The sequence below is a fragment of the Chelonoidis abingdonii genome, chromosome 10 (genome assembly GCF_003597395.2).
Source record: "Chelonoidis abingdonii isolate Lonesome George chromosome 10, CheloAbing_2.0, whole genome shotgun sequence".
Taxonomy (NCBI): domain Eukaryota; kingdom Metazoa; phylum Chordata; order Testudines; family Testudinidae; genus Chelonoidis; species Chelonoidis abingdonii.
The window spans coordinates 81,254,335-81,281,624 of record NC_133778.1 but is presented as its reverse complement, the minus strand read 5'-3'; the positions used below and the strand labels follow the sequence as shown (position 1 = coordinate 81,281,624).

The 27,290-nt window shown below is 49.5% G+C and overlaps 1 protein-coding gene across 1 annotated transcript; it reads right to left on the bottom strand.

The window, feature by feature from the left end:
* Positions 1-5,923: 5,923 nt before the first annotated feature.
* Positions 5,924-26,243, bottom strand: LOC116823992 (uncharacterized). The gene is made up of 2 exons (XM_075069798.1): positions 25,438-26,243; positions 5,924-10,097 (listed from the first exon to the last, which is right to left on the bottom strand). Exons 1-2 carry the CDS (start codon positions 26,187-26,189, stop codon positions 9,338-9,340), a joined length of 1,512 nt encoding a protein of 503 aa, XP_074925899.1. The 5' UTR covers positions 26,190-26,243; the 3' UTR covers positions 5,924-9,337.
* Between the last annotated feature and the right edge of the window lie 1,047 nt (positions 26,244-27,290).

Below are 27,290 nucleotides of genomic sequence, written 5' to 3'. Positions count from 1 at the left end.
CCCAACCCTGAGCTCTCCCCAGCCCCACCGCTGCCCCAACCTGGACTCTCCCCCGCCTGCCACCCCAACCCGAGCTCTCCCCCACACCCGCACTCCCTGCCGCTCACCCCGGGCTCGCCCACGCCTGCCTGCCACCCAACCCTGAGCTCTCCCCCGCCCCACACCACCACCACAACCCTGGATCCTCTCCCCCCCTCCGCACTCCCTGCTGCCAGCCTGCGCTCTCCCCCCACCCCTCCCCGCAGCCCTGCCACCCAGCCCTGGGCTCTCCCCCACCCGCCGCCCAACCCTGGACCTCCCCCACCCCCGCACTCCATGCTCTATCTCTTTCAAAGCCCTGGGCTCTTCCTCCCCACACCTGCACCCCCTGCCACCCCAACCCTGGGCTTTCCCCCCAACCCCACCCACACTCCTGCTGCCCCAGTGCTGGGCTCCCCCACACCAGTGCTGACTCTGTCCACTCCCCCTTCGCCTCCAGCCGGTCTGGTGCTGGCAGGGTTGGGGTAAGCAAGGGGGCTCGCCTGCCGCGCCTCTGCTCAGGGTTCCTCCAGCTGGGGCTCCTGCCTCCAGGACTGGCTGGGACCCAGGACAGCAGAGCCAGGGGACCTCCCAGCAGAGGGCTTCAGAGCTGGGGCAGGGCAGCCCCAGAAGGAGCGGGAGGCGGGCCCCACACGGCAGCGCCCCGGGCACCAGTCCCCGCTATGGCCCCGCTGTTGCTGCTGCTCCTGGCTGCCCTGCCACAGTCCCTGGGTGGCTCAGGCCACTTCGCCCAGCCCCGGCTGCAGCGCTGGGGGGCAGCCGCCCTGCAGCACCTGCAGGCAGTTCCATGCGCCAGGCGGTGCGGCCCTCAGCCCGACTGTCTGCGCTCAGAGCCCGCCTGGCCATAAGGTGCAGGCGCTGCTCCCCAACGCAAACCGCAGCAGCCCCAGGCCGCACCCCCATGCAGGACGTGCTGCTGCTGCCAGGGCCGGTTCTAGGCTTTTGCCGCCCCAAGCAAAAAAAAAAAGGCTGTCTGGAATGCCGCCCCTGAAAATGTGCTGCCCCAAGCACGTGCTTGGTTTGCTGGTGCCTGGAGCCGGCCCTGGTGAGATGTGTCTGTGCTGAGAACTGGGCTCACAGACACAGCAGCTCCCTGAGGACACAAAGCCAACTGGAAGTTACATTCTGAAGCCTTTTTAGCTTATTTTTAGCTGAGTTGCAGGTTTTTGTGCTTAATGCTAATGGGCTGCTCTTCCTCTGGGCGCTTGAGTGTGTGCTTTGATCATGCCCTGTCCCCCTCCCCCTTTGCCACTCTCTAACCTCCCCCCCTCGCCTCTGCCTCCCAGCCAATGGGCTGCAGCGATTCCTTTAAAAAGTGAGCAGAGGCACATGATTGGCCATTCCACATGTTTGAAACTACCCATTGATTTCATTGATTGGTGCAGCACGGCTATTTAAAGAGCAACATTCTTCTCTCTTTGGATATGGCGAGGTGGTCTAAGGGGGCGGTTGCCCCACTTTGGCAGAGGAAGGGTTAAAGCAGGCTGGAGGGAGCCTGTGCAGAACCCAGCCAATCAGAGAAGGGCAGAAAGGCAGCCAATCAGGGCCAGACTGGGCCCTATATAAAGACTGCAAAGCAGAGGTGAGAGCAGTCTCTCCCTGATAAGCAAGGGTGGCTTGGCTTGGCTTGGCTTGGCCCGGCCCGGCCCGGCCCGGCCCGGCCCGGCCTGGCCCCCAGGGATTGCACCTGAGCTAGAGCAGCACTGGGCAGGCTCAGGGGAGTGGAGGGAAAGCTCCAGCCTGATCTCTGCCAGGCTGAGGCCCCTGAAGGACAGGGGTGGGAAGGTCCAAGGGGAAGTGGTCCAGCGAGCGTGAGCAGTAGAGGAGAGAGGGGCAGAGCAGGACATGGCTGTTGCCAGAGGGTCCCTGGGCCGGGACCCAGAGTAATGAGTAGGTCTGGGCCTCCCCCTGACAGTCCACCTGGCCGTAGAGGAGCCTGGCCCGATACAGACTGACTGGCCCCTGAGGCCGGGGGCTAGACTCGGGGGCTGCAGTTGGCCACAAGGGCACGTGCAGACTGAGGACTGTGGATACCCCTGGAAGGGGGAGAACTGAGTGAGGCACAGCCGGAGGGCTCTGTCCAGGAGAGGAGGCCACAAGCCAGGGAGCAACGTGGGTCCCAGACAGCACAACAGACCAAACAATGGGTGAGACGCCACCTGTAGAGGGCGCCCCACAGCTGGGCAGAGCTAGCTCCTGGAGCAGCCAGCAGGAGGCGCCGCAGTGGTGAATCTGCATGTGTTACAGGTGGATTGGGACTGGGGCGTCGCTGCTGCTACCCTGAGTAAACAGCATCTGCACCCCTGCTGGGAGGAGTCGCCTGGAGGGGGTTAGGGGGAGGAATATGTCCTCAGTGCCTGCACTACTGTGAGTGCTGACAGACAGGACTCGTGGAACGGTGCACTTGGCACTTACACTTCAGATCGAGGGACGTGATCATTCCCCTCTATTCGACATTGGTGAGGCCTCATCTGGAGTCCTGTGTCTGGATTTGGGCCCCACTCTTCAAGAAGGATGTGAAAAAATTGGAGAGAGTCCCGTGGAGGGCAACAAAAATGATTAGGGGGCTGGAGCACATGACTTATGAGGTGAGGCTGAGGGAACTGGGATTGTTTAGACTGCAGAAGAGAAGACTGAGGGGGGATTTGATAGCTGCTTTCAACTACCTGAAGGGGGTTCCAAAGAGGATGGATCTAGACTGTTCTCAGTGGAGGCAGATGACAGAACAAGGAGTAATGGTTCCAAGTGCAGTGGGGGAGGTTTAGGTTGGATATTAGGACACTATTTCCCTAGGAGGGTGGTGAAGCACTGGATGAGTTCCCTAGATGAGGTGGTGGAAATCTCCTTCCTTAGAGGTTTTTAAGGTCAGGCTTGACAAAGCCCTGGCTGGGATGATTTAGTTGGGGTTGGTCCTGCTTTGAGCAGAGGATTGGACTAGATCCCTCCTGAGGTCCCTTCCAACCCTGATATTCTATGACTTACAAATACGGGGGCAAGTCTGGTGTGGAAATTGTGTTGCTTTTACGTATTTATATGTAAAAGTACAAGTGTGTGTGTGACACAGTGCACAGACTGCATTTCATTCCATGAAATGGGCATTCTTATTCCATAGCATGTAGCCTCCAACAGATCATCCAGGAGACGGTTCCTTCTTGGCAAAAGGATCTGACTCGCTCCTGGGCTGGGCCAGGCCATCACTGCTAGTTGCAGTGACCAATCTGAAGTGCGAGGGATGTGTGTGCCACGCTCCCTGGCTGGTGCAACAGCAGGGCCAACAGAAAATGCCCTGGCAGCTGTAACACAGGGCCTGAGGCTTCTGAGTTGGGGCACTGAATTCTGGGGCCAACCAGAACTTGAGACAGTCGTGAGGGCTGGGGTTGTTTTTTAAAACACACTGTTCTGAAAAAGGGCTTGGAGATTGAAAATGTTCCTTATGCTTTAAGTTCCTTTAACATGTACTGAAATGCTACTAAGCACAGACCAATCCAAGTACAAATATGACGTGTGCACCGGAATACTGCAGTGCATGGGAACATGGCCCAGTGTTTGTGGGTGGTTGGTGGTTGTGTGGGCTTGTTTCAGAGTCTAGGCTGCCTAACGCTTTTGAGACCCATTTCAGCTGGTGGTTTTAGAGGAATCTGGTGTCCGTATGGCTGCCTGCTGGGCAGACCTTAGTTCTCACTGAAAGTCTGCTGTGAAATGGGAGGCTCTAAAATCGTTTCTTGGGGAGGGCTCCAAAATCTCCAGAAAACTTTCATCTGTGCTGTTTTGTCCCCATCTCCGCTTGTGCCACTCCTGTGCTGTCCGAGTGCTCTGTGCTGCACATTCAGGCTGCTCCAGTGACCAGCCATGGGACTGGCAGAGCAGCTGTCACCTTGTACAAGGGCAGATGTAGGTTGGTTTGAAAAACCTTGGTGACAAGAGACCGTTCCAGTCCTCTGACCTTCTCCAAGAACCTACCAAGATTAACCACTGCCACAGACAGTGGATTCTCCTCTTTCTGGGGAAAGGCTGGTAGAGCAGGATCCTTGGTAGGTCATGAGCTGTCAGCCCTTAAAAAAAACAATCTCATTTACATCTCTCTCGCTCCCCCACCCCCCCGCCTGGCAGGCTTGTTATGGCCTTTAGCAACTGTTGAGAAAATCGCTGCCCCTAGACAGCAGAGCTTGATGGCACTGGAGCATCTTGTGTCCCAGAGTCCTTAGGGTGGAAGGGCTCTAAGGACATTAGGTGCCACATTCAGAGGTTCTAAGGCCAGATGGGACCATTAGATCATCTGGTCTGACCTGCTGTCTGGCCCGGGCCAGAGAATTTCACCAGTCGCCCTGTATTGAGCCCCATAACTTGTGTTCAGCTGAAGCATCTGCCAGAAGGGCCCCAGGCTGGAGCCGCAGCCCTCAGGAGATGGAGGAGCCCCTGGTTCCCTGAGGAGTCTGTGCCAATGGGTAATGACCCGCCCTGGTCACAACTCTCGCCTAATTCTAGCTGGGATCTGTCTGGCTTCAACTTCTGTGGGATTTGGGTGCCTGGCTCTCTGAGGTGCCTTTGAACATCCCAACCTCCATCTTGGCTCTAGCAGTTCATGAGCTTTTATCTGCTCAGATTATCTCAGAATTGAAATAGGGACAGAAAAGCTTATTCCAGTCTCTAGTTACCTGGTCAGTTAGACCTGAGAACAGTCGTGGGAGCTGCTGAGGAATTACTATTTCAAAGGGCCGGCACAATTCACACCAATGAGGAAACAGTCGCTGCCCCAGGGAGCTCCCAGTCTCGGGTAAATTTAAATCAATTCCCAGGAATCCCCCTGTCTCCCAGTTAATGGCGTTTGCAGAGAGCTGGGGTGGGGGCTGAGCTAGGGGCAGCCCCTCACCTTCTCTAAGCTAGAACAGGCTCCATTCAGTCCTTTGGGGTCCCTTCACTCAGATCCCGCAGCCAAAGCCAATTGATCATTTGTTGAGCTGAGCATGTATCATCGCTTACCCTGGTCTGTGAGCTCCCGGGGCAAGAACTGTCGTCATCTTGTCTGTCTTACCACGTTTGGGGCGATCACAATAAACGTAATTCATAGATTAGGTCTTAAGACCTCAGGTGACCATTCAGACTGTCCAGTCTGACTTCTTGCATAACACCGGCCAGAGACTTGCTCAGTAACAGCTGGCTGGGCTAGAGCAGAGCTAGGAAAGGTGTCCAGGGTGGATTCATGTGATGGAGAATCCACCATGTCACTAGGTCAGCTGTGCCAGTGACCATTATTGTTACATGTTTGCACCTGATTCCTAGTCCGAATTTATCCAGCTTCAGCTTCCAGCCACTGGCTCTTGGTCTGCCTCTTTCTCTGTTCAAGAGCCAGCTACAGTCAGAAATCTTCTTCCCCTGTGGGGGCTTCTAGATCCTGATCGAGTCACCTCTCCCTTGGCCCTCCCACAGCACGAGCTCCCTTGGTGGGAGCCCACAGAGTGAGGCCTTGGCTCCCAGATGCTGCAGCTGTTCAGAAATGATGGAGCAGCTCCACAGGGTCGCTGAGCTCGGCTCCCCTTCGGGGGCTCGACCGTGCCCCTGGGTCCTGTTGGGCTCCTCACACTTGACTCTTGAGGAGTTTAAATGGGATCCTATGCCTGGGTCACTGGTGATAACAGGGACTGGACTCAGTGACCCGTGGGCCCTTCCAGTCCTATGTTTTCATTGGTGGAGAATAAGTTGTGGGATCCCCCAGATGCTTGTGGCACTGAAATGAGACTCCACTCACTGAAGACAGCACTGAGCTGTGACCTTTCCGCTCCTTTCTCACCTGGTTTCCTAATAGATTAGTTACCAATGTTGACAATGAAATAATCACGACTAGGTGTCTGAGTTAACCCCTCACTGGGATGAATGAGACTGTTCATTTCAGCAGTTACACATTGGATCATGTTTATTGGTGTTATAGGTTAATATAATGATCATTCCATTATTATATGTGGTAATCACATTGGCAAAGCTACTTGTTACAGCATTAAGAAACTCACACAATAAAATTAAAACACACGTTGTATATTGCATCACTTCAGCTGAAAGCAGTTACATTGTTATAAATGCCCTTGTGGGTTCCACATACACACTGCCTGTGCAGGTAAACATTGCATCTGTGTGTTTACGTACACTTATGTTTTATAGCTTGTATTCAATAAAACTAGGGACTCTTTAAAAGAAGAGAGGAAATGTCTTCCATGAAAAACTTTTTGTTTAAATATTTTTGTAAAATTTTAATTTCAAATAATTTAATCAAAAATAAAATTTACAACTTTTGAATCAAATAGAATCAATGGGAAAACTCTGAGATTTTGTTTGTTGGTTTTAGGAACAAAAATACACTGACCACCTTATCTGAAACCTTCAGGCCCAATCCTGCATGTGTCGGTGCACCTGAAGTCCACGGGGCTGCATGCAGGCGAGGCAATATGCCCACCCACAATCACTTACAGGCTCAGGGTCTCGCTCTCTTTAAGCACTGGGGGGGGGGGGACAAAGGGGGAAAAGGGCACTTAATAATGTTGAAAGCTTAGTCCCATTTTGGGGGTATCGAATTCCAGCAGACCTTGCTTGATTGAAGATTTAATTGTAACTTTTATAAAAGCCAAACACTTGAAAAGGCTGAGCCCCTACAGCTTGCCATATCTGTAGCTCAAACAGACTCAGGGTTCTCTTATTGACGTGTTCCAATGAGGATTGAGAACAGTCACCTTCTCCCATGGCTGCCTACCCCCCCATGGGGGGTGCGGTTCGGGGGTCGTGAGGGGACATTGCTTTTTTCCTTTCACCTGACACCTAAAACACGAGTGGATGGAACTTCCCTTCCCTCCTACCTGCAAACTTTAATTAACACACTTTGAAAACTCCTACAAACTTGGCATTTAGGGCACTATAACCCAACATATGGGTACTATATTGTGTCACATGCACACATCAAAAGTTGTCATAAAAACAAGACAATTTAACCAAATACTCCAAATAAAAAATTACATATTGAAACAAATCACCATCACAACAAGAAGTGTCCTGTTTGCAACAGCCCTTATTTCAGCTGATTTAACTCTCAATTTATGGCCAATGTCCCAACAACCCAAAATCAAGAGGTCCTCTGGAACTTCCCGGGTGTGCCCAGACTTACTGAAAATCAAAATAAACTGGCCAGTGAGCTCTTCTGATCGTGTGGAATGCAAATTGTCTGGACCTGCTGATTTTAAAAATACCTAACTTTAGTAGCTGCTGTTTCCATTCCAATAGTAACTCAGGAGGATGTGAAAGTGTTTCCTCATCATATGATGTGATGACCTCATCTGCTTTTTCCCTAATTGCAGAACAAGAATATTTATAGAACTCTTCTGTCTTTCCTGCATTATTATTGACAGTTCTCCCATTTCCATCTAGTAAGGGGCCAATACCATTGTCAGGATTCATTTTGTTCCCAATGTACTTTAAAAACCTCCTTATTGTCCTTAAATTTGTTGGCCATGGATTCCTTCTTGTGTCCCTTTGCTCCCCTTATCAGTTTTCTACAATTCCTAGCTTCTGATTTATATTCATTACTATCAATTTCCCCCTTTTTTCCATTTGTTTTATATAAAATATATAATTTTACAACTCATTAATTTCCACTTTAAGCCAGCTTCCTTTCTTAACAAATATGACCTGTCTTGATTTGCAGCTTTTTAGGCAGCTGTGGTTTGGAGTTTGCATAAAGTTACACTGCCTACTCCCACTGCAAACCACCACCATAATCCTCATTTTTTTCTCTCTCTGTCTCTCAAAGCACTTGAAATCAAGACAGTCAAGTAAAACATTACTTTACTTTTAGTAATTTCTGTTATTCCTTTAAGTTCTTTTATAGGTAAAATCCTACAGATGGGAACTGAGGAGAGACCGTGCAATGTGTCCAAGGTGACACATGGTGTCTGTGGTTGACTAGGAATAGAATCTTGAATGCTTCCCAGTCAAGGGAACAGCCACAAAGCCACTCTTCCTGACCCATCTGGTTCCTTCTCAGTAGGTGTGTACATCTTTCAGGATGTGGAAAATAGTATGACGGTAAATCCCGGGGCTCACCAAGTGGTGGTGGTGGCAGCTATGATGGTGAAACTCATTAAAATGTAGTAGCACCTTCGTATTGTTGCTCCCGAGCAAAGTGTCAAGTGCTGTTTCTCAAAAAGCTAGCTGTAAACTGAGCAGAAACCCTGCCCATCAAAGAGAATCAAAGCCAGCATCTGGCAGTCCCACGTACGGGCACTTATTGTAATGGTGTCTCAGCCAGTAGCTGTAGCTGTAGCTCATGAGGAACTCGAAACTCACAAATCACAGCTCTGTAGAGTAAAGGCATCCAGCTCGTACTTCAATTTTTTTAATAAATAACTTTTATGGTTACAGGGTGGGAGTGAACTTTCCATTTTTCCCTCAGAATACAGCCCCCTTCACACTAAGACTAACCTTGACACCTTGCTGACTGGTGCTACATCAGCACATTCCTGAGTAGATGGAACTGTAACTCCCCCAGGTCATGGGGAACATACACAAGCTAGAAATCCCTTTAGCCTGTTCAGTCTTGTTCCTCAGGTGTTTCCAGGAATTCTCTTGTTTGGGGAGTGAGTTCCCAAGATGATGTCACTCTTCACTTTATATAATTTTTCCATAGGGCGGGACCTTTGTTCCAAACCCAGCTGGTAGAAAAATACACCTATCAAAATGGAGTTCAGTGCCATGTGGTCTGGTCACAGGCCCTTGCTGAGTCCCAGCAGCCATTACTCACAGGCGGGCTGAAACGTTCCTAGGAAGGCCAAGCTCTTCCGTGGTCCATTGTCTTTTGTTGATGAGCCATTGACACTTACTATCTTCTTCGTTGTTGTACCTGAAAGGCTTGTTGTGGGTGTTACCTTGTTAGACCCACAATTGGCTAGAAAGAAAGAAACAAACAACAACAAAACAACAGTGCTGGGGACAGACTGAGGTTAAAAAGCAAGTTGGAACTTCTAGCTTGCACTATCCACACCTGTTAACATTTTAATTGTGGAAAAAGTCTTTAATTGTGAATGGTAGTAAGAAATTCAATGACTAATTTTAGGACTGGTTTTAATATGTGTAAAATGTAGTAATCATGAATGTGCATACATAAAGAGTGGGGCCTGGGAGTGGGTGTGTTCAGTAGGAACATCACTAGGCTAAAAAGCAGGATGATGTGGGGCGCTGAATCCCTCCAGTCCCTGTGGAAGGCAGTGGGGATGGATGTTCAGCATCTTGCAGGACTGAGCCACTGATTTTTGCCCAAAATTCACTCTTGTTTACCTGCAGTTAGTGCCTTGTAAATTTCATTGATTTGGCAAATTATTTGCTCCATTTCATTGACTTGGCCAATCACTTTTTCCATTTCATTGACGGCTTCTCGGATATTAGCTGCCAACTCCGTTTTTGCGCCATTGTGGAGTTCCACAGAATCCTTTGCTACAAAGAAAATATCTAACCCCAGGGTGAGAGCTGTTAGAACATGGGTAGCAGCTCCTGCAAATCTTGCAACTTTACCAGCATTAGCCAGGAGCTGCCCAGCTTTGACCATTTTGGGGATGTTAAAGGCAGCTCGTCCTACCCCTGCCCCTATCTGTGTGACTGGAAACATAAAAGCAAAGTCTTCACAACTTTCCAAGCATTGTGTAGCCTCTTGGATATTTTCCAACTCGGCCTGACACTCCTGTAAGAGTTTCTCTACTGTTTCCTTCTTGACTTTACTTGCCACTATATCTGTAGTGGTTGCGGCCACACTAGTCAGCCCCCCTGCTGTAGAAACAGCCAGTCCTGTGAGAGAGACTATCAGAGATGCCCCAAATGTAACGGGAGCAAGACAGAGGCCTACAATGGTCGTTATTCCCCCAGCTATTCCCACTGTCCCTCCAGTAATGTTTGCTATTGTTGCTCCTTTGTGGACCATGTCAATCTCATCTGCAATTTCCCGAAGCTGAGAGAAGAGTTTCTGCAATCTGTCTCTTGCCGGCAATAACGACTGCAGCACTTCATTGATCTTCTTCCTTCCTAGTGAGCTGACAGAAAAGGGAGACAAATAAAAAAATTAGTCTCCAGATCTAAGATCCCTGCTCTTGCACCTCTTGATCTGCTCCCATTGACTTCCATGGAAGCTGCATCCACTTACACTAGGGCTGGGTTTGGTCCATGGTGATGGGTGAACCTCAATAGGTTTCATGTGGATAAACACACAACATTTAATTTAGGACTGCAGGAATTGCCACACTGGATCAGATCAATGGCACAGCTGCAGTTGACTGGTATTCTGTCCCCACTGGGGATTCTTAGGATATAGATATTCAGGCCTATCTGTAAAGGCCTCTACTTTAAGAATTCAGGTATATGTTTATCATTTAGCTAGTTACAGAGGTCTAAAGGAGAGAATCTCTGCTGGTGTAAGGTCCTTCTCTTACTGTGACAGTCTGAGGCCTTGTTCTTAGGCCAAGACCTTTAGCTAAGCAGCAGGGGCAGCCATGAACTGGGAAGTGAACGGTCACATCCTCACATTCCAAACTAGCCACATTGAAATAAGGCAATCTGGGGCTGGTAGGAAGGTGATCTGATCTATCACCTCCAGAGAAAGGGAAGAGTCTAGAAGATGTAAAAGGAAACTTAGTCTGATAGTATCCTGTCTGGCAATCCTGTCACTTACCAATAGCTGGGATGTAAAATCTTCATTTCTGTATTGTTCTATCGCTGCAGTCTCCACTTCCCTATTGTTCGTCTGTATAACCTGTGTCTGGCTCTGTGATTGATTGATTGTTTCTGTCTGCTGTGTAATTAATTTTGTTGGGTATAAACCAATGAAGGTGGTGGGATATAATTGGTTAAATAACCGTGTTACAATATGTTAGGATTGGTTAGTTACATTTCAGTAAAATGATTGGTTAAGGTATAGCCAAGCAGAACTCAAGTTTTACTATATAGTCTGCAGTCAGGAAGTGGAGGAGGGGGGGAATGGGAACAGGGACGGGGGTGAGGGAATTGGGATCATGTTTTGCTGAGGGGTGGGAACAGGAACACAGGCAAGGCTTTGTGGTGTCAGAGCTGGGAAGGGGGCCACTAAGGTAGGCAACTGGAATCATGTTTGCTGGAAGTTCACCCCAATAAACATCAAATTGTTTGCGCCTCTGGACTTCCGGTATTGTTGCTCTCTGGTCAGGCGAGAAGAACCACGGAAGTGAGATGGTGAAGGAATAAGCCCCCTAACAGGGATCAGTAACAGATGATTCAAATGAAGGTGAAACCCCATATAAGGGGCAATTATGAAATACCAGGCCCAGAGGTTAAGTTGCTGCTTTCTCCCAGCAGGATGGTTTAGATCCCTTTCAGATGTTGTATCCTATCTAATTTTAAAGGTGGATGTTCTCTTCATCTATATTCACAGATAAACACTATATTAAATTGGAGTTATGACTGTGGGTAGAAACCTAGGAAACTGAGAGGTAAAACTAAAGTGAAAAGAAATCCAAACAGGGTGAGGTCAGGAATTGCAGAGTCAGTGAAGAATCCTTAACTCTGCCCTGTATTCCATGAGGAAAGAATGAAACAAACCTAAATGTCTTTAGAAATCAGTTTATTGCACAGCAACAGTTAAGGCTGTTGGGTGCCTCCCTATCAGAATTCTCCTCCCTGCGTAGGTGCTTATAAGCTGTGATAAGTCACCTGTGAATCCTCTCCAGCACCAGCTCGTGACTTCTTTCATAGATGCGTTACAAAATGCCCTGACGGGTTGTTCAGAGTCCGGTGTCTGGGTTCTGCAGTGATTGACATCACGTGACCACTGTGGACTGTCAAGCCCGTGGCACTGGGACTACACTGCACCAACAGCAAGAAGCAAACACCCTGTCACTGTCTGGAGGGGCTCCAGGGCATGAGTCCCAACCCCTAGGCAGACAGCCAGAGACAGTGCAAACCCCGGACTGGTTGTGGGATCTGTACTTAAATCTTGGACAGTATTTGGTCCTCCCATGAGGGCAGGGGACTGGACTTGATGACCTCTTGAGGTCCCTTCCAGTCCTAGAATCTATGAATCTCACCAACCCAGCATCAAATGTGAAAACCTCCAACACCATGGAGTCACAGACAGCCCCCTGGGCACACCCATAGGGCTCGCCACCCAGACAAGCAGATGGTCCCTTACACCACAAATCGCAACACTATTCAGGTTACTCCCAGTCCCAAAGGACCAGTCACTTCCCCCGGGCCAATAGCCCCTGAGATCTCACACCAGAGACAACGTTTGTAGCCAATTCTAGAGTAAACTATGAGGATTTATTAATGAAGCTAAAGAAACGAGAGTTATTCCAAGGTTACAGCAGGTAAATGTAAACACACAAAAGTTAGTCTTTGGTTTCAAAAGGGGATAGAGCTGCCATGAGATGCCAGTTCTCTCTGTCCTTTAGGGTGAACCCAGGCTAATTCTGGGGTTCTTTTGCTTATGCGTGGTAGCTCTTGCCCTGTTCAGTCCGAGCTGCATAAATAGAACTGTGTCGTCTTATGAGGCCCCTTCACGTTTCTGTTCCCAGAGTTCAAGCTGATGGCACATGTCCAGGTGCATGAACCTCTCCACGGCTGGCAGGGAGAAGCAGTTAACAAAGTCTTGGGTCCTTAGATGTTTCGCAATGTCTAGTGTCTCTGGGTTTTCTTTTGTTGGGCAGGAGAGAAACACCCCCGCCCCCCCCAGGGAATCTAGTATTTCTCACTTTACTACCTCACAGCACAGGATACAGATGTGAGCAGTGAGATTAGTACAGGCAGCAACTCACAAGCATTCCACAGAGTCTAAACACGAAGCTTCACATCTGTTTTCACAACACTCCCACCCAGCCGGGTGGTTTCCAGGTACGTGTTTGTCAGCGTTCAGCTGAGGCCTGGGGCCTTGGCATGAGCTGTCACCTGGTCTTCCAGCATCACCCCCCTCCCCGCCCTTACAGGGCGGAGGCCTGTTGGCAATCTCGGTGGCTCACTTTTCTCTCACATTGCAGAGCAGGGGGCTCTTGGGTACAGCTCAGAGTTCCTCGCTGGTTCCCACGGCAGGGGTAGCTGCGCTGCCGCGTTCCTCCTGGGGCTGTGAACAGAGGCAGCTCACAGCAGAGCATCCGAGGGTGTAGCTGTGACTGTGTTGGGGGTAGTGGGACATGGTGAGTGGTGCCTGGTCTTTCTGTGGGTGGTTTGCTTTCTGTGTCCGGTCTGTGGCTGGGCCATGGCCCCTGTGTAAGCAGCTGAGACAGGCCTGTGTGTTGGCACCTTGGTAAAGGCCACGAAGCTCTAATCCTGGGAGCTTTGACCAGCCCAGCTGTCTGACGTCTCTCAGTGGTTAATTGCTCCCTGGTGGGGAGGGGCAGAGCTGGGCAAAGCAGGGAGAGTTGGTGTAAAGAGTCACTCGCTAGGTGAACTCAGGAGCCGCAAAGAGAAGGAGCGTTTCTGAGGGAGCGGGAGAGGCTTTCATCCCAGGTACAGCTCTACAGGTGATATCCAGCTGGCCAGTGATGGGACAGTGGTGGGGACCTGCAATGGACGTGCCGTGCTCTCTTCCCTGCCTGAAGCCAGAAGGGATTTCCTGTGCAGGGAGCACATGCTGGTGGCCGTGTGGGAGGACAAGATTTTTGGGTTGGAGGGGCAAGTGGAGACCCTACACAGAATCAGAATCTGAGGCATTCCTAGACAACCAGGCCAGGAAACACCAGTCCCCCAAGTTTGAAGGAGAAACGAGCTGGCCACCAAGGCATCATGGGGAGAGAGGAAGTCGGAGAGAAGGCCTGGCAGTTCAAAACCACCAGAGGCAGGAGGTCACAGAGCATTCTGCTTGGCTAAGATAGATGAGGATGGGTAGACTGTGGCCACTGGAGAGAGGAGGACTGGGAGGAATTCACACTGCTAGAAGTTTCCAGTTGGCACCAGATCCTCATTGTGGAAACCGTGGAAGAGACCTTGCAAGATCCAGCTGGTCCAAGGGAACGGAGACATGTATGTGGGACTCGTGAGGATGGCACCTTGGTCCAACCTGTGTGAAAATCAGATTTCCCCATAACGAGTTCTCCACCCATCCACAGAAGACAGACAATCCTTGTTGGGGATTCAGCACTCAGAAGAATGGAAAGAACTTCCTTCAAGGGACAGATGAACAGGACAATGTGCTGCCTTCCTGGAGCCCAGACATGAGATGGCTGGAAAACAATCAGGAAGAATTGGAAGTCCTGGCACAGTCAAGGAACTATGATGTGATTGGAATAACAAACTTGGTGGGGCAGTTGACATGACTGGAGCACTGTCATGGCTGGATATAAACTGTTCAGGAAGGACAGGCAGGGCAGAAAAGGTGGGGGAGTTGCACTGTATGTAAGAGAGCAGTATGACTGCTCAGAGCTCCCGTTTTTGAAACTGGAGAAAAGCCTATTGAGAGTCTTTGGGTTAAGTTTAGAGGTGAGAGCAACAAGGGTGATGTCGTCGTGGTGTGCATCTGCTATAGATCACCAGACCAGGGGGATGAGGTACACGAGGCTTTCTTCCAGCAACTAGCAGAAGTTACTAGATCGCAGGCTTTGGTTCTCATGGGAGACTTCAATCACTCTGATATCTGCTGGGAGAGCAATACAGCGGTGCACAGACAATCCAGGAAGTGTTTGGAGAGTGTTGGGGACAATTTCCTGGTGCAAATGCTGGAGAAACCAACTAGGGACCGAGCTCCTCTTGACCTGCTGTGCACAAACAGGGAAGAATTAGTAGAGGAAGCAAAAGTGGATGGGAACCTGGGAGGCAGTGACCATGAGATGGTTGAGTTCAGGATCCTGACACAAAGAAGAAAGGAGAGCAGCAGAATACGGACCCTGGACTTGAGAAAAGCAGACTTTGACTTCCTCAGGGGGCTGATGGGCAGGATCCCCTGGGATGCTAATATGAGGGGGAAAGAAGTCCAGGAGAGTTGGCTGTATTTTAAAGAAACCTTTTTGTGGGCGCAGGAACAAAGCATCCCGAAGTGCAGAAAGAATAGCAAATATGGCAGGCAACCAGCTTGGCTTAACAGAGAAATCTTCGGTGAGCTTAAACGTAAAAAGGAAGCTTACAAGAAGTGGAAATTTGGACAGATGACTAGGGAGGAATATAAAAACATTGCTCAGCATGCAGGGGCGTAGTCAGGAAGACCAAGGCACAACCGGAGTTGCAGCTAGCAAGGGATGTGAAGAGTAACAAGAAGGGTTTCTACAGGTATGTTAGCAACAAGAACGTGGTCAGGGAAAGTGTGGGCCCATTACTGAATGGGGGAGGCAACCTAATGACAGATGATGTGGAAAAAGCTGAAGTACTCAATGCGTTTTTTTGTTTTTTTTTTTGTCCTGGGTCTGCACAGACAAGATCAGCGCCCAGACTGCTGCACTGGGCAGCACAACATGGGGAGGAGGAGAGCAGCCCTCAGTGGTAAAAGAACAGGTTAAGGACTATTTAGAAAAGCTGGATGAGCACAAGTCCATGGGTCCAGATCTAATGCATCTGAGAGTGCTGAGGGACTTGGCTGATGTGATTGCAGAGCCATTGGCCATTATCTCTGAAAATTTGTAGTGATCGGGGGAGGTCCCGGATGATTGGAAAAAAGGCAAATATAGTGCCCATCTTTAAAAAAGGGAAGAAAGAGGACTTGGAACTACAGACCGGTCAGCCTCGCTTCAGTCCCTGGCAAAATCATGAAGCAGGTCCTCAAGGAAACCATTTTGAAGCACTTGGAGGAGAGGAAGGTGATCAGGAACAGTCAACATGGATTCCCCAAGGGCAAGTCATGCCTGACCAACCTGATTGCCTTCTATAATGAGATAACTGGCTCTGTGGATATGGGGAAAGCTGTGGATATGATATATCTTGACTTTAGCAAAGCTTTTCATATGATCTCCCACAGTATTCTTGCCGGCAAGTTAAAGAAGTATGGGCTGGATGACTGGACTATAAGGTGGCTAGAAAGCTGGCTAGATCGTCGGGCTCAACGGGTAGTGATCAATGGCTCAGTGTCTAGTTGGCAGCTGGTATCAAGCAGAATGCCCCAAGGGTCAGTCCTGGGGCCAATTTTGTTCAACATCTTTATCAATGATCTGGATGATGGGATAGATTGAACCCTCAGCAAGTTCACAGATGACACTAAGCTGCGGGGAGAGGTAGATAAGCTGGAGGGTTGGGATAGGGTCCAGACTGACGTAAACAAATTAGAGGATTGGGCCAAAAGAAACCTGGTGAGGTTCAACATGGGCAAGTGCAAAGTCCTGCACTTAGGACAGAAGAATCCCATGCACCACTACAGGCTGGGAACCCACTGGCTAAGCAGCGGTTCTGCAGAAAAGGACCTTGGGATTACAGTGGATGAGAAGCTGGATATGAGTCAGCAGTGTGCCCTTCTTGCCACTAAGGACAATGGCATATTGGGCTGTATTAGGAGCATTGCCAGCAGGTCGAGGGACGTGATCATTCCCCTCTGTTCGGCACTGGTGAAGCCACACCTGGAGTATTGTCTAGTCCCCCCCCGCCCCATTACAGAAGGATGTGGACAAATTGGAGAAAGTCCAGCAGAGGCAACGAAAATGATTAGGGGCTGGAGCACATGACTTATGAGGAGAGGCTGAGAGAACTGGATTATTTAGTCTCCAGAGAAAGAAGAGGGGGGATTTGATAGCACCTTCAACTACCTGAATGGGGGTTCTGAAGAGGATGGAGCTTGGTTGTTCTCAGTGGTGGCAGATGACAGAACAAGGAGTAATGGTCTCAAGTTGCAGTGGGGGAGGTCTAGGTGTGGATATTAGGAAACATCTATTTCACTAGGAAGGTGGGTGAAGCACTGGAATGGGTTCCTAGGGAGGTGATGGAATCTCCTTCCTTAGAGGTTTTTAAGGTCAGGCTTGACAAAGCCCTGGTTGGGATGATTTAGTTGGGGTTGGTCCTGCCTTCAGCAGGGGGTTGGACTAGATACCTCCTGAGCTCCCTTCCAACCAACCCTGATATTCTACGTTACTGTGACCCAGGAGCCCCTCAAATGCCCCTTGGCAAAGGCCATACCATACCATCAGGTCTGACACTCACTGCCTGAACACACTGTTGTCATAATCTGTATCTAAAAGGTGTCGTATGCCAACTGATAACATGCTGGTCCTTAATATTATTGCGCGATCTCTGTACGGGCAGCATATCAAGCTGATAGGTGTGTGCTGGAAATATCTTCCTGACACGTGTCCTGGCAGGCAGCGCCCATGCCCAGTCTGTCCTAGACAAAGGAAAGTTGTTTTGCTGGCTTGACTCCATGTTTCCAAGGTCAATTACACAGGTGAGACCAAAGACAATGAAAGGAGCATTTAAATGGAAGGTAAAGAACCCACCAGGCGAGCAAGTGAGGGCAGACGGCCATTTAACAGACTTGATGGGGATGGAGGCTGCACCCCTAGGAAGCCTTCCTGCCTCTTGAAGCAGGTCAGTGAACTGTGGGAAGAGGTAAGCAGAGGCACAAAGCCATTTTGTCATCCATCGCCCCGGGACAAGGGGAGCAGCACACTCTGATTTCATGAAAAGTGAGTCCTCTTGGCGTGAAAACCAAGATCAGCTAGAACTAACAGGCGAGAAACCTGCTTAGACAAAGATTGTGACTTGCTGACGTTAAGTTTGAGTCACAAGAAAATGTTTTGTTTGACTTGTAACCATCCGTGTCTCCTCTATTCTTATCGCTGCAATCTCTGTTCTTCTCTGATAAACTTATTCTTGTTCTATCACAAAACTGTCTCAGCGCTGTGTATCAACCCGAAGGGTAAAATCCTCAATGAGAACACCAGGCTGCTGTGGGCTTTTTGCTGCCTCCACAGAGACACATGGTAAATTCTGCAAGGAACCAGACATAGGGAGTGGGCACTGCCGAAGAGGTGGTTTTGGAGAGACTCAGGACTGGAGTGGCTGTAAGTGTCGCCCTGCGAGGAGGAACCGGGCTGGTGGCAGCCAGGGGAGGTCATTGTGCTGGGATCGGGGCTCTGAGCCAAAGCTGTACAGCAGGGAAGCACTGAGGGGTGCAGGGCAGGTGGTGACAGGACCCCGCTCTAGACAGGGTGAGCCCCAAAGTGTCACAGTTGCTCTGAGACTGAGTAGGCTCTGATGTCAACAAGCAAGGATCCATTAGTGATGGTTCATAGCCCACAAGGCAGTGTCACTAGAGCTGATATTTCACAGACAGCAGGTGTCTTCCGGGCTCTCAGAAGTGTGGAGACAAATGTCCAGCGATTTTTCTCAAAGACCCATCCAGTCCCATGAGCGCAGGCCGTCAAACAGCGGGAGATTCTGGAAGGGAGCTGCTGGTGAGGGAAGTGGTGGAGGCCTTGGGTCTGGGGAACAATGTTCTACCTTCTGTGGCAAGAGGGGGCCATGTAGCTTGGCTGGCGTCCACCGCAGGACAGCGGGGACCAATCTCCACAGGGCCGGGCTGGCTGGAGCAGTCAGGTGGTGGTAAACTAATAGCAAAGGGGGAAGGTAAAAAGAGGGAAGATCTGAGCACTCAGCACAAAACCAAGAAAAAACGGTGCTACCCAGTGTGAAGCTGCTTCGGGAACAGCTCATGTGGTAGCAGTTCCTTGGTGTCACTGTCGTCGTCCTCCATCTGCTGCTGGAGGAGCCTTTTGTAGCCACATCATCTGCTTGGTGGTGTGGTGGTTGAAACGTCCTGTGACAGCAGTCTGTGAGTGGGTGCAGCAAGGAGAAGGGGAAGTGGTGTGAGACAGGGACATTAGTCCATTGGACTTTCACACCACACGGTGGGAAACTGAGGTGAAAGACGCTGATCAAGACACTAGGGGGGGGAGCAGGGTTAATTATTGTTGTCTACTTTTGAGTCATTGTTCCTGTGTTTTCCCAAAGTCATGCCATGTCTCTTCTCCTCTTATAACTTTTTTTTCATGTTATGCACAGACTCAGCGCTTGCCAGCGGGGAAACATGGCCTTTTAAAGGTGCCTAGAAGAGTTACTTCATTTTCCCAGATTTCTTGGTGGGGGCTTGAGCCAGTTTTATTTTGTAATTTTAAGAGCAACCCCTTGATGTTGAATCCGGCCCTTGTTGCTGCCGACACCACCTGGCAGAAGGGTCGTGTTAGTTTCCGTAATAGCCTCGTGGGAGGGCTGTGTCTGAGGCCTTTGAAAAGTCCAGATAAAGTGTCAATATGTTTTTTTTTTTATCCCCTATTTCATTGACATATTTAAAACTTCACAGGGGCAGCAAGGGAGCCTATCGGAAACCCAAGTTGCTCACTGATTACTTCCTGTGTGTGGGAGGAAGCTCTCGGGAACAGCTTTTTCACAGACTGAGTTCCTTGCTGTTTCCCTGCAGCAGGGGTAGCAGCTGCTCTGGTTTTCTTCCATATGTCTAAGGGTGATCTCAAACGCATGCGTGATGTTGCCAGTGGTTAATAGAGTCCTCCTGAAGGGCTCCAAATCTGGACTGGCACTGTCCTCTGGAGTGCTTATTACCATTGACCCTCTGCAGCCCACATAGGTACTGGCCTCCTCATAGGTGAGATAGACTAGCCCAAGAAGTGAGACACTTCATGGATTACAGTCCCTGGCTGGGAATTTTTTACAAGATATTTAGGAGCCATCACAAGTAAACGATTTTGTCTCCAGTAGAATCTTATAACTTTACATACGGTGTTGTCACACACATTTTACCTGGACAATAATGACCAGCAAATTATGAGTTTTCAATGATACCTCGCAAGGCAAACTGTGTACAAAATTTATCATGGTCCTGAAAAGGGGGTGAACAGAGGGTTACAAACCATCAAAGTCCTATTCATTTATTGCCTTGCCGAATGCTAGCATGGTTCCCTAGTGGCTCATCTTTGCACTTCCCAGGTGAGCCCCTTTCACAGTGGGTCTCAAACTATTGTCCTGGTGACCCCTTTCACACAGCAAGCCTCTCAGTGCAAACCCCCCAAAATTAAAAATGTTTTTTTATATATTTAACACCATTATAAATGCTGGAAGCAAAGGGGGTTTGGGATGGAGGCTGAGAGCTCGCAAGCCCCTATGTAATAACCTCATGACCCCCTGAGGGGTCCTGACCCCAGTTTGAGAACCCCTGGCCTTTCAGTTCTGTTAAAGAAACAAAACATCTGGTTTGGTCACTGCCTGCCCATGTCCTGTATCCAGCCCAAGCAGAATTCCCAGGGCTTTTTAATCCCTCAGTGGCACTGACCATAAACCCGAGTCTAAGGGTTTGTCTACACAGCCCAAGTTACAGCACTACCACAGTGGGCTGTGTAGTCGCCAGGGGAGGTAGCAGCTTTATCACTGGAAATGTGGCTCCTGGCGGTAGAACGCTGTCTGTACTGCCACTTTTCAGTGCTAAAACATTTATCACTCAGGGGTGTGGTTTGTTTTTTTCACACCCCTTAACAACAAAAGTTTTAGGGCAGAAAGAGTAGTGTAGACACAGCCTAATTGTTTTAATATTCTCAGTGTTCCGACAGCTACCTTACAAAAGCTGATACTGATCATGCTGTATATGACCCAAAATAGGCTTGGCAGAGCCCACTCTGCCTCCCCTGGAAAGAGAGCAAATTCCCACAATGGCACCTACCCTGCTATGCAGGGAGGGAATTTCTAAACATTACAGGTGACAAAGATGACTGTCAGTGTTTCAGCCAGCACAGGGGAATTCAATATTAGACCTCATCCTAACCGATAAAGAGAACTGATCACAAGACTAAAAGTTAATGGTAGCTTAGGTACAAGTGATCATGACCTGATCTCATTTATAATACATAAGCAGAATAAAGCCCATCAATAATATAACCTGCTGCTTTACTAGGACCAGTTTCACATATCTGAAAACAATTCACACAGCTGGAAGAATCTAATCAGAAAACTGTGAAAGACAATTGGCAATTATTTGAGAACACTTTACTGGATGCCCCAATCCCACAGTTGAGGAGAAAGGCAGTGATAGTTTAAAAAATGACAACAACACTGCTTTAGAGGGGAAGTGAAGACAGCCATTTACACACACACACGCACTCCTGCACACGGAAGAAAGTGGAAGTTGATAGTAATGACTAAGATAGATTCAAGGAGGTCAATCTGGCTTAACAAAAAAGAAATTAAAGGGGTGACTTGATCAGTCTATAAGTACCTACACGGGGAACAAATATTGGACAATGGGCTCTTCAGTCTAGCAGAGGAAGGTGTAAAATGATCCTATAGCTGGAAGTTGAAGCTAGACAAATGTCTAACAGTGAGAGTAATTCACCCTTGGAACAGTTTACCCAGGGATGTGGTGGAGTCTCCATCACTGACTGATTTAAAATCAAGACTGGATTTTTTTAAAAATAGGTTCTAGTTCAAAAAACTATTCTGGGGCAGGTCTCTGGCCAGTGCTATGCAGGAGGTCAGACTAGATCTCAACGGTCCCTTCTGGCCTTGGAATCACCAACTAAGCCAGACTCTTATTAGACAAGGAAAAAGGAGACACAAAACCATTTATTTCTATCACTCTCTTGTTTCCAGTAGAATCTCCATCATTTCTTAAATAAACCTTCTTCTGTTGTAGTACAGGTGTTGTGTGGTTTACAGGAGCATGAGTTTCAGGTAAAACCGGGGCACACGCTCCTCTGGGGTCAGAGGCTCTGGGGTTTCTGTGAGTACCCAGTGTCAGGGACTGGGATCACAGGCAGGGGTGGCTTCAGGCACCAGCGCACCAAGCGGGTGCCTGGGGAGGCAAGCTGCATGGAGCAGCCTGCCGGTCGCTGTGAGGGCGTCAGGCAGGCAGCCTTCGGTGGCACGCCTGTGGGAGGTCTGCCGGTACCGTGGCTTCGGTAGCAATTCAGCAGCGGGTATGCCAAAGGCACGGGACCGGGGACCTCCCGCAGGCGTGCCACCGAAGGCTGCCTGACTGCCGTGCCTGGGGCAGCAAAATACATAGAGCCACCCCTGATCACAGGGGAGCAACTCAAGGGAGCTCAGGGACTAAGGTGTACCTCCTGCTAGCCTGCATGTGAGGACAAGGCTGGCATAGCCCAGAGGAGAGCACTGAGCAGCTAACGAGCTGTTGGTGCTAGCTAGCTAACAGCCAGCCCCACAGGCCAGGCTCCCTCTCGCTGGGCTAGGGGTTCACCGGGTGACTCAGCTGTGAGTGCCCAGATGACCAGGAATCCTGGGTGGGAGGAGAAAGCTTTCCTGTGGTTCATCGCCCAGCCAGGGGCTCCAGGACCAGCCAGGGCTCTGTTTGCTGATTGTGCAGCCGGTTCCGCTGAGGGGTTCGACTCCAACACTCACCCAGGTAGGGAAACACAAACAATCCCCCCCACCCCCGACATTCTGATTTGTGGGGCCCAGGCCTGATCATCTCACACCTCAACTCCTCTCCTCTCATCTCCGGCCTCACACCCAGCCACCTTCCCCCTCAGATTGGTTCAAACTGTCCTGCTGGGATGAGTTTCCCAGTTCCCTGCTCCAACCACATCACCCCGTTGTGTCACTCTCCTGGCTCCCTCTCCTCTCCCATGTCAAACCCCAGCTCCTGGACTTTGCCGGTTGGGCCCTGCCCTGTTCAGCCCCATCCCTCCTGTCAGTTACAGCAGTGGTTCTCAAGCAGGGGTCTGGGGCTCCCTGGAGGGCCGCAAGCAGATTTCAGGGGGTCCAGCAAGCAGGGCTGGCATGAGATTTGCTGGGGCACAGGGCAGGAAACCAAAGCCCCACTCTCTGGTGCTTAAGCCCAGGGACCTGAGCCCTGCCACCCCCGGGGCTGAAGTCAAAGCCTGAGCAATGTAGTTTTGTGGGGCTCCCTGTGATGTGGGGCCCTGGGCACTTGCCCTGCTTGGTGCCCCTAACGCCAGCCCTGGCTTTTATATGCAGGAAAACAGTTGTTGTGGCATGGGGGGGCCGTGGAGTTTTTATAGCATGGTGGGGGGGCGGAGAAGGGGGGCTCAGAAAGAAAGTTTGAGAGCCCCTGAGTTATAGTATCACAGCACTGACCCCGGCCTTCCCTCTACCCATTACTTCATCCCTTACTGCCGGCTAGTCTTTCATCCACCAGCACCATCATAGCTTCTCCCAAATTCCCACCTTGTCCTCTGCAATCCTCCTTCAGATTTACCCCTGCCATGGTGTCCAGTGAAACAATGGCTAGGCTGACAGTGGCTCTCTGAGCATGGCTGTCATCTGACAATGGCTATCTGACAGTGTCTGTCTGACAATGGCTGTAGTCTGAAGGCTAGGACTATAACAGGGTTTAAAAGAGAACTGGATAAATTCATGGAGGTTAAGTCCATTAATGGCTGTCAGCCAGGCTGGGTAAGGAATGGTGTCCCTAGCCTCTGTTCGTCAGAGGGTGGAGATGGATGGCAGGAGAGAGCTCACTTGATCATTGCCTGTTAGGTTCGCTCCCTCTGCGGCACCTGGCATTGGCCACTGTCGGTAGACAGATACTGGGCTAGATGGACCTTTGGTCTGACCCAGTACGGCCGTTATGTTCTGAGAGTGGCTAGGGTGAGAAGGGCTGTAGTCTGACAATAGCTGTATGAGAATGGCTGTAGCCGGAAAGTGGCTAGGCTGACAGTGGCTGTAGGTGGACAGTGACTGTAGGCTGACAATGGCTGTGTCATAAATATATAGAGAGAAGGGTAGCATAAAATCCCTCCTTGGCAACTGTACTGAATTGATTTTAACTCCTTACAGGTAAAAGCTCAAATAACCTAGTTGACACCTGACTAGAAGGACCAATGAGGAAAGAAGATACTTTCAAATCTGGGGGGTGGGATTTGTTTGTGCTCTCTCTTTGTTGTTCCCTCTCTGGACAGAGGGAGAGACCAAGCAGGTACAACATCTCCTGAAAATCTACCTGGATTAATCCTTCTAAAACCACAGAAATTGTAAGTAGGCAAGGAAATGCATTGGGTTCTCTTTTGTTTTAGCTTGTGAATTTTCCTATGCTACAAAGGTCATTTTATTCCTGTTTTTGGAACTGTGAAGCTGAGCCTAGAGGGGAATCCTTTTTCTTACCCTTTAGTGTTACCTTCCAGCCTGATTTTGCAGGTGTGATTCTTTTACTTTTTCTTTATTATAAAGTTCTTCTTTTAAGAACCTGATTGATTTTCAGTGACATGAAGACAAAAGGTTTGGTCTGCGCTCACTTTGTAACCAATTGGTTGGTATATTATTCTCAAGCCTCCCCAGAAAGGGGGTGAAGGTGTTTGGGGGGGATATTTTGGGGAGGATAGGGATTCCAAGTGACCCTTCCCTGAATGTTAAATCACTTGGTGGTGACAGCAATACCGTCCAAGGACAAGGGAAGGAATTTGTGCCTTGAAGTTTTAACCTAAGCTATTAGAGTATAAACATAGGGGGTCTTTCAGGTGGGTCCCCACATCTGTAACCCAGAGTTCAGAGTAGGGGGGAAACCCTGACAGGCTGTCTGACAGTGGCTGTAGGCTGACAATGTCTGTAGTCTGACAATCAGAAGGGTAGTCCTGTTAGTTTGTATCCACAAAAACAATGGAGAGTCCGGTGGCACCTTAAAGACTCACAGATTTATTTGGGCATAAGCTTTCATGGGTAAAAACCCACTTCTTCAGCTGCATGGAATGAAAATACAGATACAGGCATAAATATATATTGGCACATGAAGAGAAGGGAGTTACCTTACAAATGGAGAACCAGTGATGATAAGGCCATTTCAGTCAGGGTGGATGTGGTGCACTCCCACTAATTGAAGGGGAGGTGTCAATACCAAGAGAGGGAAAATTGCTTTTGCAGTGAGCCAGCCACACCCAGTCCCTATTCAGGACCAGTCCACACAAGAGATCCACTTCCTGGACACTACAGTGCTCATAAGCGATGGCCACATAAACACCACCCTATACCGGAAACCTACTGACCACTATACTTACTTACATGCCTCCAGCTTCCATCCAGGAGACATCAAACAATCCATTGTCTAGGCTGACAATGGCTGCCTGACCGTGGCTGGTGTGAGGAAGGCTGAGATGTGTGAGCTATTATGTAGAGGTGTGAGCAGGTCTCAGCTAGTGTAATTGGCTCCATTGCAGTAAATGGAGCTGTGCAGACCAGGGTAGCATAGCTCCCAGCTGAGGGTCTGGCGCATGGTGTTCATTTTACTGTCACTGTCTCCTCTCACCTTTGCCCCAGTTGTCTTTTTTCCACCTATTTGTACCTTATTATAATCCTGGATTGCGAGCACCCTGGGGCAAGGGCTGTCTCTCCATCATCAGTACAGCCCCTGGAACCATGGGGACGCAATCCCTGTTTGGGGTCCCTAGGCACCACTGCCATACAGTTAATAGTGAAGGAACCACACACAACATGCACTGCCCATGGGAAAGGAGAGTTGCTTACCTTTCCCTGAAATAGTGAATCAGAAACTCATCAGGCACAGCTCTCTCACAAACTGAGTTCACGGCTTTTTCCCCACAGCAGGAGTATTTTCCATTCTTGTATCTTCCTTTGTGATTTAGGGTAATTTCAAATTCATACTCAATGTTGTTAGCATTTAATACTGCTTTCCCAAGCGAATTCAGATCTGGGACACTGGGTTCTGAACCAACTTTCAACTTTGCCAACTTCCCTCTGCAGGCAACAGAAATAGTCTCCTTGGAATAGGTGATATCTCGTATCCCCAGGAAATGAGACGCTTCGTGGATAAGAATCCCTGGCTGAGAACCTTCTCCAAGATCTGTGGAAGCCTCCCAGAATAGCGGGCACAAATACACTGTTTTGTCACCAGACTTTGGATAAACATAAGCATATCTATTTCCCCAGGTTAGATCCTCCTTAAACTTCACACCTTCCAGCTCTGAGATGAGGCATCGAACTAACTCTTCTGTCAGTATCGCGTGGCGTTCCATCCAGAATTTGTGATCTCCACTATCACCAAAAACCAAATCCTGGGGCTTCTCCATCAGCACTCGGTCCTTCTTCCTCAGGGCATCTCTCAGAATCTCAATTGCTTTCTGCTTTGCTGCTTCTGCTGTTTTTCTCTTTTCTTCAGCTAGGGATGTGTGGTTACTGGAAAAGTCACTTGCTTTAACAATATAGCACAGTATTCCTGTTGGTGTTATGATGCTCACAAATATTTCGTGGCAACTCATCTTTGCGCCTATGTAGCGTGTTCACTTCAGCCAAGAGTAATTCTCCAGGTGAGCTCTGTCTGTTAAAACACAAGATTTGGCTTTGGTTAAGTTGCCTTTCGAGGTAAAGATCCGACACATTTCGATTCACTCTAGCGGGAACACAGGAAACACCCGACCAGATCAGACCAGGAGCCCATCTAGCCCCTTCTCTCTCTGAAACTGGCTGGTACCAGCTCGTTCAGGGGAAGGGGGAAGATTCCCCTCTAGCAGACAAGTGCAGAATAATTCACCTTAGAGAGACTTTCTTCCGAACTCCAGGTAGTTAGTGCCTGGGTGGGTTGTGCCCTGAGGGAGAGGGTTTAGATCCCTTCCAAACATTGGACACTTGGTTTTGTGTTTTCATTCTCTCTCGTGTAACTGTAGAGGTGCTGCCTGTCCGTCTGATTCTCCAATTCTCCTCTGAATCCCGCACATGACATCCTGTGGCCATGAGCTCTACATGCTGGCTCCACACACCCAGAGCTGCTCCATGGGCTCCTGGTGGGAGCAGGAAAGAAGCCTTGGATCTATTCTGCCTGGGGGGAAAAGGGACTCTGCAAGCTCAGTTACAGAACAGCCGGAGCAGGACCGACATCTGCTTGCAAGATACAGAGGGATTCACAGAGTCTGGGTTTGGTTCCCAGGCTTCCTAGACAACGAATGGGCTTCCCAAAACCAAGCACCCTGGGTGTGGAGCCACCGAGCTAGCCAATGGGAGATGCCAAGCAAAGGGAGGTGCTAAGCCCTGCTCCTCTCTGGCATTTGTCTCCCAAGTCTGGGCTGGAGGGAGGTGCCTCCATCTGGGTGGGATTCAAAGCTGGGAGCCAGGCCTGGGGTCAGGCACCTAAGCTGCTGTTTGCAAGATGTGCGCCAGCAGCACACGCCGTTAGCCCAGGAGTTAGCACGGTGACCCAGCGGGGTGGGGGGGGGGAGTGGATAGATTTTGATTTTATATAATTTAATACCAAATACAAGTGAAAATGAAACGTTGTGTGTAACAAACGTACATTTCTGTCCCCAAACTGCATTTTCCAAAACTTTCAGGCTGTTTGTGAGCAATTCTGCTATTCTGGCTTCTCG